Genomic DNA, 17372 nt, shown 5'->3' with positions numbered 1-17372 from the left:
GTACCACACAGTGAGGCAGTTAACTGTCTTAAAAAAAAAAGAAAAAGTTACTTTATTCCAAATTGACATAGACAAACACATAAGGGGAGGGTTGAAAAAGGTTCAGATGCTGCTAATCTTCATCCTCATCTGACGGCGGCTGGTCTGCTGCGGCGTTACGTTTCTCGATCTTGGCCATCAACTCTGCAATAACGGGAAAATAAAAGATTGAAGGGAATCGTCAAGATTCAGCCATCACGTGAATTTCGTAGAAGAAGTGTATTCCCCCGTTTTAAAAGAGGTAACGGACTTACCCTTAGCGGGGTTAAAGACACCGTTGGTTTGAGCGTTGCACACATAGCAACGCTGGGACTTGCGGTAATGCTGAAGGGCACAGGTCTCGCAGAAGTAGTGCTTACACCTGGGAGATATTTAAGTGGTTAACACGATGCATCTGGCAGTAAACGGAGAAGAAGCGGAGGACAAGAGGCTCACTTTGTGATGATGGGATTCTTAAAGGACTCCCTGCAGATGAAGCACTTAAAGGGCAAATCCTCATCGTCGCTGCTCACCTCGTAGTTCTCCTCGTCTAGATGACGGCACAGTATTGTTAAGGAAATACCGATGCAGACACACACAAAAAAACAAAACTGACATGAATTCTGAACCTGAACTCACCATTGGCTCCGTATCGGCCCTCTTCCAGTTCCCGCTCGATCTGCCAGCCATGTTTGTAGTCCGATCTGTCGTGGAGGAACTTGCAGCTGTCTGAAAGCAGGAGAGAGAGAGAAGCGCTAAAGTTAATGCTCAAAAGGGCAAGTTATTCAGTTTTAGCTGTTCAACGGATGACTTTGATATTTCAAATGGTGCAAATATCGTACGCACCTCCAAAACCACAGAAACCAGTCTCCTTGTAGTCTTTGCAGATGTCCGGCTGGTAGTCCCACCTGACTGTGGCTCTCAGGTGTTCAGGGGCTCGGATTGGTCCTTTTCTGTTAAAATAAATAAATGACACGTATCAACACTAATGGGTTACATGATGACACTCACAGGCGAGGAGTGTCTTATGGAAGCATGTGCCTAAATATTGTCTTGGTACTCACCTGACCATGCCAGAGGAGGCGTTGCCCATGGCGGTATCTTTGGGCTTGATGAATTTTTGGTAGTTGTTGATGCCACGGTAGATTTTATCGTCTTCTTTGCCCTCCAGTTCCTGTTGAATGAAAAGATAATCCAGTCAGTAGGAAACACCAAAATCATTTACAATACCAAGTATTTAGCTTAAATGTATGAGGAAACACTTCATAAATGTGGATTAAATTGTAACTTTTTGCAAGTATAATGTCCGATACCTCTAAGATTTTCTGACTCCTCTCAAAGATCGCCTGAGCGTCATTGTCTCTCCCCGTGTCCAGCTCGTATGTAGCAGTGGCACCCATGTCATCGGGTCCCTCCGGTTTCTTTTTTGGGGCAAGATTGAGAGAATAGCAAAGAGTGCGAAAGATTTCTACACCACTTCCATCAGAACAACATACCACACCGTGAATGCACTAGCAGCTACTGAAGGATACATCCGTTTCTCCTTCCCTTTACCCGAGATGGGGATTCAAACCATCGCACTCAATGGTTCCTGCCGCTCTTATAAAATGTAATATGAGAGAAACGTCTCCACTCACTGCTGACCGCGTGGACTTGTAGGCAACAGTGACCTTCTTCTCCTCTTTGTCTCCTTCACCTTCACTAGAAGAGGCTTCATCTTTCTCCACCTTCTTTGTCTGAACAGAAACAAGACCGGGGTCAGCTTTACCTCACTGATCAACTCTAGATGGAGTTTTAAATACTGTTATCATTAGCAGGGTACCCTTTGAATCATGGGGTTAACTCGAGTGTCCTTCTTTCCTTTTCTGACCACAGAGCTCTGATCCTCATCGCTGTTGCCATCTGAAAAAAAAAAAAGTATTAATTTTTAGCATCTTGTCTTTAAGTCAGAATGCTGTTCTCCATAAATAACTCAATAACTTAGTAACAGTTTGAATTCAGGACTTTTACTTCTAGTTCAGTATTCTTACAGTGTGGGATCAATATTATTTAAAGTATCTGAATAGGATACTTTCTTTCCACTACTGCCAATGTCATAACACACTGAATTCCGAGGGACCTGGAACGCAGCACAACTGAGGAAACTGGTATGTGTCTGCGACGAAAAAAAACCTAAAACCTCATTTGTTGCCTCGTGTGGCTCTAATCACTTACATAGCATTGTTGTTTTTAAAGACACGAACACAAACACTTGCCAGTTAAGCTGGTTTGTGACAAAGCCGCAGCGTTACCAGCAGCACAGAGGATTGACTCCCTGAAAAACACAAGAAGCAGCAGCTAAAGGATAAATCTGTACCTTTGTCGCTGTCGCTTGCTTTTCTCTTTCGTCCGGAGAATTTCTTTGTAGATTTTTTGAAAAGAAAAGTGCAAGGACCCGCTTTTGGCTCTTCAGACTCCGCCATCTTCCCCTCACTGCAACACAAATAACCGTCGTCGTCACCACAGCGCCCCCTGGCGTCTCGGAGTCTTTGCTGGTGTCCCCCTGCTGGACAAGATGAGAATCTCCATTGTCCACAATGAATTGAATCTAAAAGCAAGACATGGTTTTAATATTGATACATTTACCAAATCCAATGTACTTTACATTTAATATACTTTTCATTAGAGAGGATACACACGGTTTAATCATTTTTGCAATTATTGTACACCTGTCTACAACAAATATGTATTATTTTATATATTTTATATCTTATCCCTATATCTTAACTTATGCACTATTTGATGTCTTCTTTTTCTTTTGATAATCATTCAATGATTATTGTTTGAGGGAACATGAGATACAAGTGAGAGACATAACCAACAGCTCATTTTTCTGTATTTGTTGTGCAAATGACAACAAATAACTTGAAACTTCACTGCTTACAGAAATATGGCGATAGTGTAATATAGTATGTTGTCGTCAAAGCTGTTGTTTTTGCTGCATTGTGTTTCCTCAGACACACCATATGTGTAGAAACTGGTGCTGGGCTTCTGCCATGTGTCGACTATGTTTTTGATTGTTCAATTGTGTGCCCACTGTGTCAACCAATTTCTCTTTGTGATAGGAAAGTTCATCAATTAATTTGGTATTCATGTAGGCCCTCAAAATCTATTTTGATTCATATCTTTTTCAATATATCTTTTTCAATAAGTGCCTCACACCGACAAAAGGATTAACACAGTTGTATTTAATGTTTTTTAAGTTATACATCTTAAAAGCTATTGAGTGCGAGTAGGCCTATACGTGAGTATGTGAAGGCATCATCTCGCTCAGCTGTGCCAAGTGCATGACGTATGCTGAATAAAACCGGAAATAAAGGTGGAAATAAAAGTATTATCATTTGGCAATCAGCACAATCCAACGCAAATAAGTGAGAGGATTTTATTTCGAAAGTCATAACCGGAACTTGTGCATTCAATCATCTCTAGTTTGATGGTGTTGCCGCTGTCCTGTCCTCCTCCTCCTCATCCTCCTCCTCCAGCAGCAGCAGCATCCGCGGCTCCCCGCAGACGACAGCGGGTGTTTGTAGGACACAGAGCCCGCGGAGGGAGGGGACCTGGCCTGGGCACGGATCCCAAAGAGGCCCCGGGGCCGCCGCTGGATGGAGTCGGGCTGCATTCACACAGCAATGGCTATGGGTCTGACATCGAAAAAGGCGTCTGCTCGGAGCGTCGGTGTGGAGCGAAAAAACCTCATCACGGTTTGCAGGTACACATCACGACACCATCGATCCACAGCATAATCTGCAAGTAGCCCACCAGTCCCTGCATGCTGCTCAGTTCATATTTCAACAATGTTACCATAATGGAGGATGTTTATTTAATCCTGGGGGTGAAACAACCGGCACACACGATATAAGGAAAATAAAGCAGAAAAATGTACTGACATCTTTCCAGAAATGCTATGCATGAAGAGGAGGCAGGTGCATTTTCACCTTCACATACCCCTGCCACCACACACGCTTCTGTAGACCTACAACATAGTCTTCAATGTGTTCCTTTGCATTTCCTGGCTGCACTTTGCTGTAGCATTCCTTTAAAGATCATGTACTTGGTGTGACATGTATGCAGGATCTCTCAGAGGAAAGTTTATTTTGTATTTAACAGGTTGAGACACCTGCTTGATTCCTGTCTATGCTGATAGATGCAGCTTCAAAGGGGGTGAAAATGAGACTAGTGGGATGATATTGGTTTGTAATAAAGCTGGAGAGAAAATACAACAGCAGGGTTTCCTCCTCCATCACGGTGAGGTTGAGTGACCGAATGGGACAAGGTTATTGGGAGCAGTGCAAGGACTCCTCCCTCCTTCAGTGTCCCCCAGCCTACACAGGCTATGTGTGCAGTCTCATAAATCTCTCCCTTAGGGCTGTAAACTGATGTGCATCAGTGAGCTCACCTGATGCGATGTCCAGTTGATATTATCTCCAGAATTTAGTGTTCAAATGTTACTCGGAGAGTTAGTGACGCTTCTCTCACAGCTGTGTCATTTTTATGCCCAAAATTGACATTTAAAGTAATCTGTTGTGTATCTCAACGTCCTCTAAATCAGTATAGTTTCCAACCTTTTTTGTCTTCTGACCCCCTAAAATAAAGGATTGTCTACTTGTAAAATAATCTAGATATTCTGATAAATTTGAAAATGATTAGTATTTTATGAATTGATATTAAATCAGTCATACAGTGAGGTTAGCATTGTAGGACATTAATGTTTTGCATTCATAATCACTCTTGAATTAATAATGGGCTATTCTAGGCTAGGATACATAGCTGTTGTGTTTTTAGGATGACCCTTTGATATTATCTGCAGGATAAACTGCAGTCATGAATGCTCCAGAAAACACATATTCAGTGTTGTAGTAATGTCTTCAACTCTGGATTTAAATGTGTCTTTGATATCGGTATTGCTGCAACACTTATTTTCATAATAAATGAATCTGCTGATTATTTTCTCGATTCATTGATGCACTGTTTTATTCTTCAAAATGTTTGGAAAATACAAAAAAATATTCATCTAATAGAGCCCGAGGTGACATCTGCAAATAGCTTGTTTTATCCAACCAACTGTCCAAAAGCTGATAGAGCTGTTTTATAGGGACTTCTTCAGCTCTCTAGTATTTTATATTCTGTGATTTCAACTGAGGCTTGTTAGAAAGTTACAGCTATACTTTAATACTTTTTATAGTGCTCTCGTAAAAGTTATTATAACATTGCTACGTGTCTTGAATTTCATATCGACCATAGTCACGGCTACTACTGCAGACAGGGACGTAATTATTTGTAGATTGTGCAGGCATTCTGCCAATTTGACGTCATGCATCCACATCTGGCTCTTACCTCTTTTTTTGTTTTACTTTCTCAGAATCTAAACCGTCTTTGGCCTTATGTAGAGTGAAAGTGTTTAAAACTTAATAAATCCCCTTAAAAACACAAAAAAGACAAAGTCAGGACTTTCATATAGACACACAATCAAGCATTTTTATTCCAGTACCTTTCTTGTTCAAAGTCCTGTCTGCATTTTTAGTGCCACGTACAGTGAAGCAAAACAACACAACATCACACAGAGCATGCCTGCAAAGAAAGAAAAGTTCTCACGATGGACTCACAACACAGAGAAAGATTAGTGAGGGAACAAAAACACTTGTTTTCAGGTCGACCTGACCGTGCTAAGACCAATTTAATCATTTAATCATTTTAATGACAAAACGCACAAGACGAGACAAAAATATAAATCTCAAACAGCTTTCCATCAGTAATGCTAACCACACAGATTCTTTCCATTCTCTAATTAGCAACATGACATTGATTAGGTTCAGTTGGAGGGGAAACGTCTTCCAGGCGTTTCTGTGTCGCCGTCGGATCTGCATCTCTCTGCATCTTTTTCAAAATGTTTTTCTTCTTGATGCCTTTCTGCTGAGAGTTGATTCAAGTAGTCAAAGGTTGTTGTGTGTGTTCGTACAGTCTCATTGGAGAGAGAGAGAGAGAAGAGAGAGAGAGAGAGAGAGAAATCCTGAATCAGCAGTGGGCCCCATGGCTGTGTATTGAAGCAGACTGGGCGTCATGTTGGTGCAGGATCCAGGATCCAGGCTCTGTCGTGCTGCTGAGACGCAGCTACAGCTTGAACCGCTGCCTGGCTACAGAAACTAAGCTGACGTTAGTGCAACATTAGTACACCAGGCCAAGCCTTTATTTTCCCCTAATACAGATGTGTATAAAGTTTGACCTATATTCCTTCACTGTCACATCATACACGTTTAAAATACAATCAGCACACACAGGGATTAAGGTTTTCAACTCCCAACAAGTCGTCTGATGGAGTTATGTCTTTTTGCGGGACCGTAGAAACAAAGGGGCTGTTTCTGCTCAGGTTTGGGGATCAAGAAATTCACTTGTTGTTTCCATCTGTTACCGGGGGGGCGTAACAAAGACAAACTGGCATCACAGTCCTTATTTTAAAAAGTGTATTCACATGATCTGGCATAATGTGGGTCACACAGTACCAAGGCACAGAGGTCTGCTCAATGTTTCAGTGCCTTGTTTACGGCGTCGTGCTTTAACTGGAGGAGCCCATTTGAATTAGAAACACATATGTACAGCAATAGACATTTGTGTATAATTAAGGAAAACCTGATCAAACATTTGCACCACCACAGTTTCTGCAAGAGGCCCGTGTCCGGGACTTGAAGGCGTTACAGTAAAGATTTAAAATTAAAAAAAAATAATGAAAAAGAGTCTGCTGCGGTCAGGTGAAAAAGTTGCATCTTCGAAATGTCTTCTAAAGAAGAATACTTGTTAAATTTGCTCTTCCTGCAGTGGCTTTTATCGGCCTGCAGACTGAGGGGAATAAAAAACAAACATGATTTTAACTGCAATGTTTTCAACCCGGCCGACAACATCAGAAAACCCAAAGTTGCTTTGTCTTAATGGCGTTGAAGACACTCCGTGACGTCTGTCATGTCCGCAGTGACAGCAGTTGTCATCGTGATCTACTGTGTCTCCGTGCTGTTGCCGCTGGCAACAGGTCATTATTTTAACAGGGCAGGTGTGAGGCTTTCTGCAGTCGGTGGGATTTTTCATACAACTCCGGTTTGTTTATCTGAGCCCAAATATTGTTAACAGTCACAATGGCAATTTGTTTACAGGCAACATTGTAGTGTTTTAACATTTTCTGTTTTGTCGCTTTAGTCTGGCTAAGAGCTCTCATGCCGTCATCCGCCACTGGTGGAACGCGGTGTGGCCGTGGTCACGGTGAACCTAAGGAAACATAGATAGTGATGAGTGAGACTGGACAGGTCTGATGTCAGGCGCTATCCCTTCGGCTGCCTCCTGTAAACAAAAGGGAACGAGGGAGTGAAAGGAGGGAGGCTGGCGATGCGGTGTCAGCTCGCCTGAGGCTTGAGCTCTTCCGGGGCGTGGCTCGAGAGGAGAGAATAAAATGTCCTGTGCCGTAGTAAACACAACCACGTACTCGTATATCTCATGGGCATGCTTCTGCAAGTGGGTGGCTCTTTGTGCCTTTAAGACATTCTGAGCAATAGTGCAGGGTGCCACTTTCTACCGGTCTCTGTTCTATTTTTAAAAGAAATAATCGGAGATGTCAACAAATCTTTGCTTGTCTGGAATAACATTGTTCTTCTATTGTTCTATCAAATCTATGTGAAATTACAGCAGAGGTTTCTGTTGGTTTGACTTAACATTTAGGCGTCTCTCTTCTCAGTCCACTCTCTCACCATGCTGTTGTTCTTCATTTTACCCCCCCCCCCCCCCCCCCCCATCACGTTCAAACATCTGCTTTACACTCTCAGCGCTTCTCAGCCCAACACGTTCACTATCCATCTTGCACACTAATCCCTCTACACCTCCTCTGACCATGAAACACTTTGCCTCTACGCTTATTCACACACGGGGCCGGTGAGAGAGAGAGAGAGAGAGAGAGAGAGAGAGACACACCCTGCCGCTGTTGCATTTTCACTTCTTTTGGTCTATTCGGATTTGGCCCTAATTGTCGCTTTATTTCTTAATATTTGTCAAAGGCACGGCGCTCTTTATTCTTGGCTGTTTGTGCAGATCCGGCACAGGACAGGACGTCTCCCCCGACAGTCCAGGACGATAAACAACAGCACTGGCTGGTGGTTACACAATGCTGCGGCCAGTGAGGAGTCTGCCTGTGTCATCTGATCCTGCCGGCTATGCCAAGACTAAAGAGAGGGACAGGAAGAGGCAGAGAGAGAGAGATAGGAGTCGGGGTGTGGGGGGTGTGGGGGGGGGGGGGGGGGGGGGGGGGGGGGGGAGAAAGAAGAAAATGAAAGCTGAGCGGGTTAATATGAAACGATGTGTGTTTAGATTCTGTGTCACTGCTGATAAATGTAGTTTGGGTTATCCTAGGTGGTGCTGAGGATCAAACACACTTGTGTAAGTACAGTAGAAGGGTGAGGAAGGAGAACAAGAGGGCCTTTTGAATAGAGCTGAGAGTGGGCTTGGCGGCGATCCAGCCTGAGTGAGAGGGGGCACAAAAGAAGCTTGTCAGAAGGCCTTGCAGTTGTTTTTCAGTGTCAAATCGTACCAAGAGCATTCCGCTATTCCACTCCATCCATTTGCATTTGAGGCACGCCAGCAATTCCCCTTCAGATCAAAGGACTTCAGTTAATTTAAAATAATCCGCTGTTATGTTTCTCTCGAGATAACGCTGCCATTCTATCAGGTCAGAGAGGCCTTTTGCAACAGTCAACCTTGTGCTCTTCTGATTTTAAATGCTATTACACCAACAAACAGGTAGCTGTTATTTAGTGGTTCTCATACTGGGCCCTGGGAACCTCTGGGGGCACTTGGTGGTTTTCCAAGGGCTTGGTACTCTGCATAATGAGGAATCGCTTGGTTTCATAAATGTTTCTGTCATCGGATGTCTTCACAAATTTGACCAGATCTGATGTTTCTCTACGCACTCTTTATCTTGAGTTTCCGACAGAATAGAACAATTCTCCACAAAATCATATCCAACAAAACTTTCTTGAGACAAAGTCACGTAAAAAAGGAGTTCCTGCGCTCTAGCAGATCCCTTTGAGAAGGTTAAATGTGCTTACTGGCAAACTGGCATTTTTAAAAAAAAAGTTTTTTAAGTTGAGTTAAGGTGGAGAGTAGATCACACAAAATCCTTGAGCTCCATTATACCTTGCAACCTGACTGACCTACTTGGTTTTTGCAGAAAACATTATGAGACAGAATTGTGATGCCACTGACCTGTTTCCTTGATAAATCCGGCATGACCAAAAACAAGTCAACGGTCCATCGGTAAATCTAATCCAGTTTGGGCTCTCAGTTGGAACAGACCCTGTGCAGATGCTGTAGTGGTGTCCAAATGTTCTCTGTGATGGTGCTTCTTTTTTCTTCTTTCTTGTGACATTTTGTGCCAGTCCCCCCACCCCTCGACGAGGTCCCTTCTCATCTAGAGCGTCTTGCGTTTGGGGAAGAGGGCTTTCCGAAAAGAGGTGGTGGTGGAGCCTCGGCTGAAGGAGGCGCCCCCCAGGGCGATCTTGGTCTTTCCACTGGTGATGGTGGAGGAGCCCAAAGATGTTGTTTTCTTGCCCCTGGTGATGGAGGAGCCCCCCATGGCAATCTTGGACTTTCCCCTTTTTATGGTGGTGTTGCCCAAGGTTAAGGCCGTCTTCCCCTCGGTGAAACTGGTGTTGCCCATTGAGGAGAGACTCGTCTTCCTGACCCAGATTCGACGACGGGATTCGGGGCTCACTCGACGCAAAGCATCGCACACTCATGCAGCACGTCCTGCTCTGGCCCTCAGGGGTGATAGTTTCATCTGCTACAATCCAGAGAAGACCAGAATGCTAAGCGTGGATAGCACGACCCCCGTGTCGCATAATGCCTTCGTTGAGATGATCGACGTGGGCTCTGGAAGGCCACATACCACCCATGTGTCCCTGTGAATGGACAGAGGCAGCCGTAGGTGGCCACAGCCTATCTGGGGGGACGGGGACAGTGGAGCGATTGTCCCATCTCCACGACGACACCGGACGGTTGAAGGACACATTGTTGCAAAGGGGGCAATCTGTGGTGACATCACTTTCTTCTGAGCCATTGTTCCCTATAGCCTCTGATTGTAGGACATAGCCTCTGTGTACGACTGTATGTACCATATGTAAGACGAGTGGCGCAGTGTCACATGTGATAAGAGAAAAGATGAATGTGTTTTAATGTTTTCCGCATGTAGTTTCTGCTTTGATTGCACCTCTCCTATATTTGCATCGTGCCTCCATTTGAAACATGGGTGTGGCTCCGTTAGTCGGTGTTTACGACCCAAATGTGTCCTTGCTGAACTGTTTGCAACAAATTACAGCAATTAAGTCTTTTAATTTCTACCATTTATGTCGTTTAGATCCTATAGTATCTCTCAAAAAAACTGAATTTACAAAACAACCAAGCCAAGCAGTGTTTAGGCATGTTACTTTTATAAGCATTGTTAAATCAACCAGCTTTACAGTTTTCTAGTGTAAAACTGTGTGTTTTCTGGTGGACATACGGCAGCATAGTTATGGAAATGCAGGCAATCAACCAATCTTATTGGAGTGCACAAAAATACCACATTTGTACCAAAGATGTAGACATGGTGATGACTGTACATGCACAACATACAGGAGAACAGTGCTGGGGTGTAAAACACACACTCTCTTGTGTCCCCTCCACATACATCCCACACGGCTGTTTCACGCCTTCCCTCCCTGCCAAGCAGACACACCATAAGCCGTCATCTCATCGCTGTCACATTTGCATAACACGCTCGGCATGGCTTTGGAAGATCTCACTCATGATTGCAAACCCATTAGATGTGCAACTCACTTTTTGGCCAACAGGTAACAGATGGATGTTATGCCACGTTAACATGTACGCACATTGATCACAAAAATAGCTGCTCTTTTTTTTTTTTACTCTTACTACTACTGACCTGCTAAAAATGACCAGATAGAAATATATCCTTGGGTGTTTAAGTGTGTGCAGGAATCATGTGTGAAAATTCCAGTAGATGTTGCTGTGCGTTTCTGTGCCCCTGATGAGGGTGGTTTTGACCACAGACACAGACTTGGTTCCATGGGCGAAGGTCAGCGTGGTGAGAGAGCTTGTGGTCTCCCCTCGTGTAACAGAGGTTTTGCCGAACGCTATGGTGATGTTGCCCAAAGTTACAGTGGTTCTGCTCCAGGAGATCGAGAATTTACCCCAGGAGATGGCGTACTTAGTCCTCAGGATCGAAACCCTGCCTTTGGTGAAGGAGGTCTTGCTTGACAGGAATGTGGTTTTCCACTCATTGTTAGCGTCTTTTTTGGACTGCTTGGCTCCCTTGGGTGTCTTAGCCCCGGCTTCAGGGTTCCTGTCCATCTAGATGTTCCTGCGCTTGGACAGCAAGGCTTTGCGGAACGACGTGGTTGTGGTTCCCCGGCTGAAGCTGGCCCGTCCCAGAGCCACTGTCGTCTTTTGCCTTTGGATGGTGGATTCTCCCATGGAGGTGGTGGTCACTCCCCTGAAGATGGAGGAGTTTCCCACGGCTACAGTCGTCTTTCCCCTGGCTATGGAGGTGCTTCCCACTGCCAGGGCAGTCTTGCCCTCGGTGATGCTAGTGTTGCCCATCGAAGCGGAGGCAGTCAGCCCGTGCCTGAATGCCGGCTCCTAACATACAAGCTGCATTACTGCCCGGGGTGCAGCAGGGTCAAAAGCCAAACTAAAGCTGCGGCAGCGGTTGCGGTTGCCCTAAATAGATCAGACCACCGTGTATAGATGAGGGAGGAGGGAATTATTTGATCATTCTTTGATGCTGGCCGGTCCCTCAGAGAGACAAGACCCAAAGGGACCTGGAAGCACAGCATGCACAAAGGCTGAGAGGACAGGGGGTTAATTGTATTGTTTTCATGATAACACTGCCAAAGCACTGAAGGGGTACATTGTGCAGTACACAAGACAATTGGGGTGACCTCAGTCTGATAAGATGGCGTGGTTCCCAAAAAAGAAAAAGAAAAAATGCTCCACTCCGCTATTGTTGCGGGGTTCAAATACAGTAGTGCATTTGTCTGCTTGGGTACAGTACGCGGCGGCATTTCAGCAGGCTTGTGAAGAACAGACATGCGAAGTTGAATGTTTTTCCCATTGCATCGTTTTTCTAATTCCTCCCTCTCCGTGTGCTTCTATTTCAGATTCTCTGTCAAGACTCTCCTAGAAAAGTACACAGCAGAGCCCATAGATGACTCGGCCGAGGAGTTTATTAACTTTGCCGCCATTCTAGAGCACATCCTCAGCCACCGCTTCAAAGGTAACACTGCAGGTAACATATAGCAGAGGACAAGATGGACAAGTCCGTTAAAATGACTGAGTTTGTAGCAGTAAAACCTAAATATTTAATATAAAACTGGCATATGAATGCATAGATTACACTGCAAACATTAAGCATGGAAACCAAAAAGGTCCTGCATGATTATGCAGTTAGCTGCACTGTAACGGCGGTTGCATGCTCGCAGTGTGGGTCGTTGTTGTAGCAGAAGTGCTTCATTGCTGTGTTTTAATCTTGGACCAGGTTCAGGAAGCTGGTTCAGCTCAGATGGACAGCGAAGCTTCTGGGAATATATCCGGCTGGCGTGCAGCAGGGTGCAGAACAACTGCATCGCCAGCATTGAAAACATAGAAAACATCAGCACATCACGAGCAAAGGCAAGGGATATTTGTATGCAGAATTGTGTGAGAGTGTGTTTGTGGGTGGGACATTGCAAGAGAGAGCAGCAAAGAAGGCCCTCTGTTCCTACTCACTTCTTACGTTGTCCTACAGGGGCGCGCATGGATTCGAGTGGCGCTGATGGAGAAACGTCTGTCTGAATATGTGTCCACTGCTCTGAGGGACACAAGAACTACCAGGTCAGACCAGTGATTTTAAAAAGGGACAATAACCAAATTCTTATTTTGAAATATTTGAGCTTTTGATTGATTCTGAGCTCACCAGAGGAAAGTACACAGAAAGTACTACGGACGTTTAACATTAAATGTACTGTGCAATGCAGGTAGAGTCACAGTTGTACCGGTAACATAACCACCTCTTCACCTGACAGGAGGTTCTATGACGATGGGGCCATTATGCTGAGAGAAGAGGCCCAGGTCCTGACTGGCATGCTGATTGGACTGAGTGCCATTGACTTCAGGTTAAGACACACGCTGCAGACTCTGATATACATACAGAGGTTTTAAATATACAAGCACAAAACCCAAATCAACACAGTTTGGTGGTATATATTTATAAGCAATTTTAAGAACCTTTTCTGTCCCGTTCCGTTGTTTTTAGGCCCAGTATTTAGGAATTAAAAGTCCCGTCGTGGATTTGAGTTTAGCATATTCTACTTTAGTTGTACAGATTAACAGATTATACAGAAATAATTAGGATCAGAATAATATTTAATGGCCAAGTAAGTGTGAACACATACAAGGAATTTGACTTTAGTATTTTGCTGCTCTCAATGTACATGCACAGAAATATACATATGACAACGAAGCTGAACAAGATAAACATATTTCAATTGATTGATATGGAGTTGTCTTATATTTCGTAGTATATATAAAATAATAATATTTTTTTGTCTGTGCAGTTTTTGCTTGAAGGGGGAGACTCTGGATGGGAAATCGTCAGCTGTGATTGACTTCACACCCTACCTGAAGTTCACTCAGAGGTGAGACTGATCCCGTCACTCCCAAGTTTGGCATCACATTTGTGTGCATGTGTGTGCCGCTGCAACACTGTCGCCTCTCTGCTGTGTGTAGCTACGACTACCTGAGTGATGAGGAGGACCGTCGCAGTGTGGACAGCAGTAACAGCGAGGAGAGTGTCCCCGAGCACCCCTACATCCCTCTGGTGACCGACGAGGAGAGCTGGAGCAACAAGTGTCGCAAGATGGAGCAGAGGTTTAAGATCGTCTATGCCCAAAAGGTGACACACAACAGCTGCTAGAACCAAGTTAATGATGCTGTTTAAATTCCTGTTTTTCACTGTAAACTTCAGAGCACAAATCCCCGTCTCCTTACTGTCATGTTGCAGGGTTATCTGGAGGAGCTGGTGCGCCTGCGGGAGTCGCAGCTGAAGAACGTGGAGACGGAGAATAAGCGTCTGAGAGCAAAGGTGGAGGAGCAGACGGTCCAGAGCCAACAGGAGAAGAAGGAGCTGGAGGCCGTCGTGCTCGAGCTGCAGGCACAACTGTGAGGAACACTCGAGAACTTTAAGATTACGTTCATCAAATTAAAAGAGCTTCAACTGTAGGATTCATTCACGGGTTAAAGGATCATTTATTGTCATTATGCAACACAGAGATGCACAATGAAATTCAGTTTTAGCCCATTTGTAACGCGACAAACAAAACAAAAACAGTAGCACATTCCTGTAGTGCTTCTTTAAATTTGCATCATAAGGAATGTAAACAGCAGCAACAAAAACAATTCTCTGGGCAGATAAGATGGCCGACATCTTCACATTAATAATTCAACATGAGGAAAATATAAGCGTGGGCTCCGGTCCTCATCACCCAAGATCCTGTTTGGATTACATTTATTTAATTATTGCTTCTTTCCAGCATTATAGTGTGTGCAAGGATTTAAAAAAAAGAACCATACAACTAGAAACAGTTACTTTACAAGAGATGGGTGATTTTATGTTTTATGGGATGTTCAGGTTCATATTTGATTGCTAAAATGAAAAGTATCACTTCTGAATTGCCGTATTTGTACTCTGTGCTTCATGCAGCTCTGCCCTCATGCCCTGCGATTCCTCCCATCTGGCTAAAGATCTTTCCATCCCGCTGGTCAACCAGTGGTCCGTAATCACAAACAACCAGGGCGATGTCAAGCTTTTCCGCAGGTAAACTTACATGAACAGTATGTTTCTATTTTTTTTTGGTTTTTGTTTGTATTCATACATTTAAATATGTGATCCCTATTGGTTAAGTACACACAGCACAAATAAGCAGATGCTTATAGATGCAATTATTGTACAGAACTGCAGATATTTGTGCCATAATGATGTTTTTGTGCATCCAGGAGGAGCTTCCACAGTTTGGAGCAACTTTCTGTTGAAGTCAGTCTGAACTCTGACTCCCTGGGGACCGATGGGAGACAGAACGGAGATGTTGCTTGGACTTCAGCAGGTACGAATGCTTTTCACTGCTACTACATTCATCCCAACATGTTCACCACAACATTTAAACCTGCAGTGATTTGTAGTGTATTTTGTTGCTGCCATTTGATGCAATATTCCTGAGTAACTCAGTACATTTTGACTGAGCTACATGTGACTTGAACGCAGTAGTAAAGCAGCAACATTTCTGCTTGAGTAGGAATATATTAGCTCCCTCTCCACTGCTGCATAAAAGCCTTTCAGAGGCAGCCACCCATGCACATGTACATACATGCTCATACAAAGGCAGGCTTGATGGCTGTTAATGGTGTTTCATGTGGGCAGCTTGAAGTATGCACGACCAGAGGCTCATTTCTATTCTGCTTTTTCTCTGTTTCGTCCCTGTAGGAAAAGACAATACTCCCTCCATGCTGGGTCTGTGTGGCTCTCTGGCCTCTCTACCAAGCTCCAGGTCCCTGGCCAGCCTCAAGTCCAGCGAGTGTTTGGTCAACATCAGCACTGAGCCCAGCCCTGCGCTCACTCCCAGCTAGGGAGCTCCAGACCAACAACAGAGATTGAACCCCTTCCCGCCTGTCCGCCTGGTGATGCTGCGTTGACCACAAACCCGACGAAAAAACCCTGCTTATACAATCCCCCAAGGCCATCCACAGCTCCATGAGAACAGGGAAGTCATGACACCATCTCTGGATTTTTGTACACATGAGAGTGAAGTCATCATGAAGCTGAAAGGATCCATCATGTTTTGGTTCTTTCCCTTCTCCTCGCCTTATCCGCTCAGCTCCTCTCAATCACTCCGCCACAACCTCTTTGTACTATCTGTGATTCCCGTCATCCAAGATCTCTGCAAACTCCCCTCAGACCTTTCTCCAAAGCATCCATTTTATTTCCTTAAATAGTACTCCCATCTTGCTCCTTATTTGAATATCAGCGGTGTGTTTGTGTGCCTGCTTTACTTTATTTTATTCAAAAAGTGACCAAAACAGCACTTGCCGCCCTTTGGGTGCAGCCACTTGCAAAGAGAGATGTGATGATCATTTTAAGAGATACAGATTATCCACATAAAAGGTAGAGGATGTGTTTTTACAGACTGTCTCCACAGTGACATAGCACTGAGAAGTATGTTTTATGGAACGTGACTGATCTGGGATCATTCCTGCTTGATCAATCAAACACTGTTTAAATCTGTGCAGCTATTTATTGAATCGATCCAATCTTAAGCTACCGCATATGATCACTTATCTGATTTCATCCAATGCAGCAGTGTTGTTCTTTTTACATGTATACTTTGATTTATTTCTGTTTGGTTTGTGTTGCAATAAACTGCCTTTTTCCATTATGCGTGTCTCTTTGTGTCGATCACAACTTTGTATGGAGAGTCACAGGAAAACCAGACCTAAAGCAGTGATTTGATTTAAAAAAAAGAAAAAAAAAGGTTTCAAAACAGGAAGTCAGTGGAGATGTTGGCTCGAGCAGCCGGTTGCTTGGGACACATGTGCTCTGGCACCATCTTGTGGTTTAACGTTATCAGGGGTAACATAATGCATAAATGCCGGAAATGCTTGTTAATTCTTAAGAACAACCTGAGGGTCTTACAGGGAAACATATGGGTGGCTAAATTATAGAGATGAGATAAATCTTATTTCAACAAGCTATGCCAGGTTGGGCAAATGATTCCTCCAGATGGCTACAGAATATTCTTTTCACCCATCCTGCTGAAGTATCCATTTTCAAGATGCTGAAGCCCCGAACACCTGCACGGCTGCTCTATATACAGTAGTTTTACTGCAGACCGTGAACCTCTGTTTGGTTCCTATGCTGTGTCTGTGCTCTCTCTCTCGCCAAGGCTGCAGACCTGATTGGAGAGTAATCAGCGGCATTGGACACACCTGGGCCACGATGCATGAAAAGCCCGAGCAGCAGAAGTCAGTTGTTGGCACCGCACATCGCTGTGTTGAGGCGTTTGGGTGCTTTTCCTCGTTTTTGCAGCACATTGTCCTGCATCTACAGATCTCTCCCAACCTTTTGTTTGACTTTTTTTGACTTACTTTTTCATTAATCAATCACTTTACCAATCACTTTACATGTTATATGTAACCATGTGTCTCCCAGAGCCGGGCCGTGACACAGACCATGACCTCGGACCTCCTTGTGGAGAAGA

The 17372-nt window shown here is 44.2% G+C and overlaps 2 protein-coding genes across 2 annotated transcripts; one reads left to right on the top strand and one right to left on the bottom strand.

Moving 5' to 3' along the window:
• Positions 1 to 2: 2 nt before the first annotated feature.
• On the bottom strand, positions 3 to 2491 carry rnf113a (ring finger protein 113A). The gene is made up of 10 exons (XM_079178034.1): positions 2375 to 2491; positions 1841 to 1920; positions 1656 to 1754; positions 1332 to 1439; positions 1083 to 1192; positions 865 to 971; positions 658 to 747; positions 475 to 568; positions 294 to 400; positions 3 to 183 (listed from the first exon to the last, which is right to left on the bottom strand). The coding sequence occupies exons 1-10, from the start codon at positions 2478 to 2480 to the stop codon at positions 113 to 115; spliced, it is 972 nt and encodes a 323-aa protein (XP_079034160.1). The 5' UTR covers positions 2481 to 2491; the 3' UTR covers positions 3 to 112.
• Positions 2492 to 3659: 1168 nt separating this feature from the next.
• On the top strand, positions 3660 to 15744 carry rundc3aa (RUN domain containing 3Aa; the record flags this gene model as incomplete). Its single annotated transcript, XM_079177147.1, has 11 exons — positions 3660 to 3766; positions 12246 to 12361; positions 12623 to 12756; positions 12872 to 12957; positions 13149 to 13238; positions 13680 to 13760; positions 13852 to 14017; positions 14126 to 14283; positions 14825 to 14938; positions 15118 to 15224; positions 15602 to 15744. The coding sequence occupies 11 exons, from the start codon at positions 3660 to 3662 to the stop codon at positions 15742 to 15744; spliced, it is 1302 nt and encodes a 433-aa protein (XP_079033273.1).
• Positions 15745 to 17372: the final 1628 nt, after the last annotated feature.

Source organism: Pholis gunnellus (assembly GCF_910591455.1).
Source record: "Pholis gunnellus genome assembly, chromosome: 17".
NCBI classification, from domain to species: Eukaryota; Metazoa; Chordata; class Actinopteri; order Perciformes; family Pholidae; genus Pholis; species Pholis gunnellus.
This window is presented reverse-complemented; position numbering and strand designations above follow the sequence as displayed.

Coding starts and splice junctions, on each gene's coding strand:
- rnf113a (XM_079178034.1), bottom strand. CDS start 2,480: ATGGCGGAGTCTGAAGAGCCAAAAGCGGGTCCTTGCACTTTTCTTTTC. Junction 1,193..1,331: donor GGAGTCAGAAAATCTTAGAG/GTATCGGACATT, acceptor TTCATTCAACAG/GAACTGGAGGGCAAAGAAGA. Junction 972..1,082: donor GCCTCCTCTGGCATGGTCAG/GTGAGTACCAAG, acceptor TTATTTTAACAG/AAAAGGACCAATCCGAGCCC.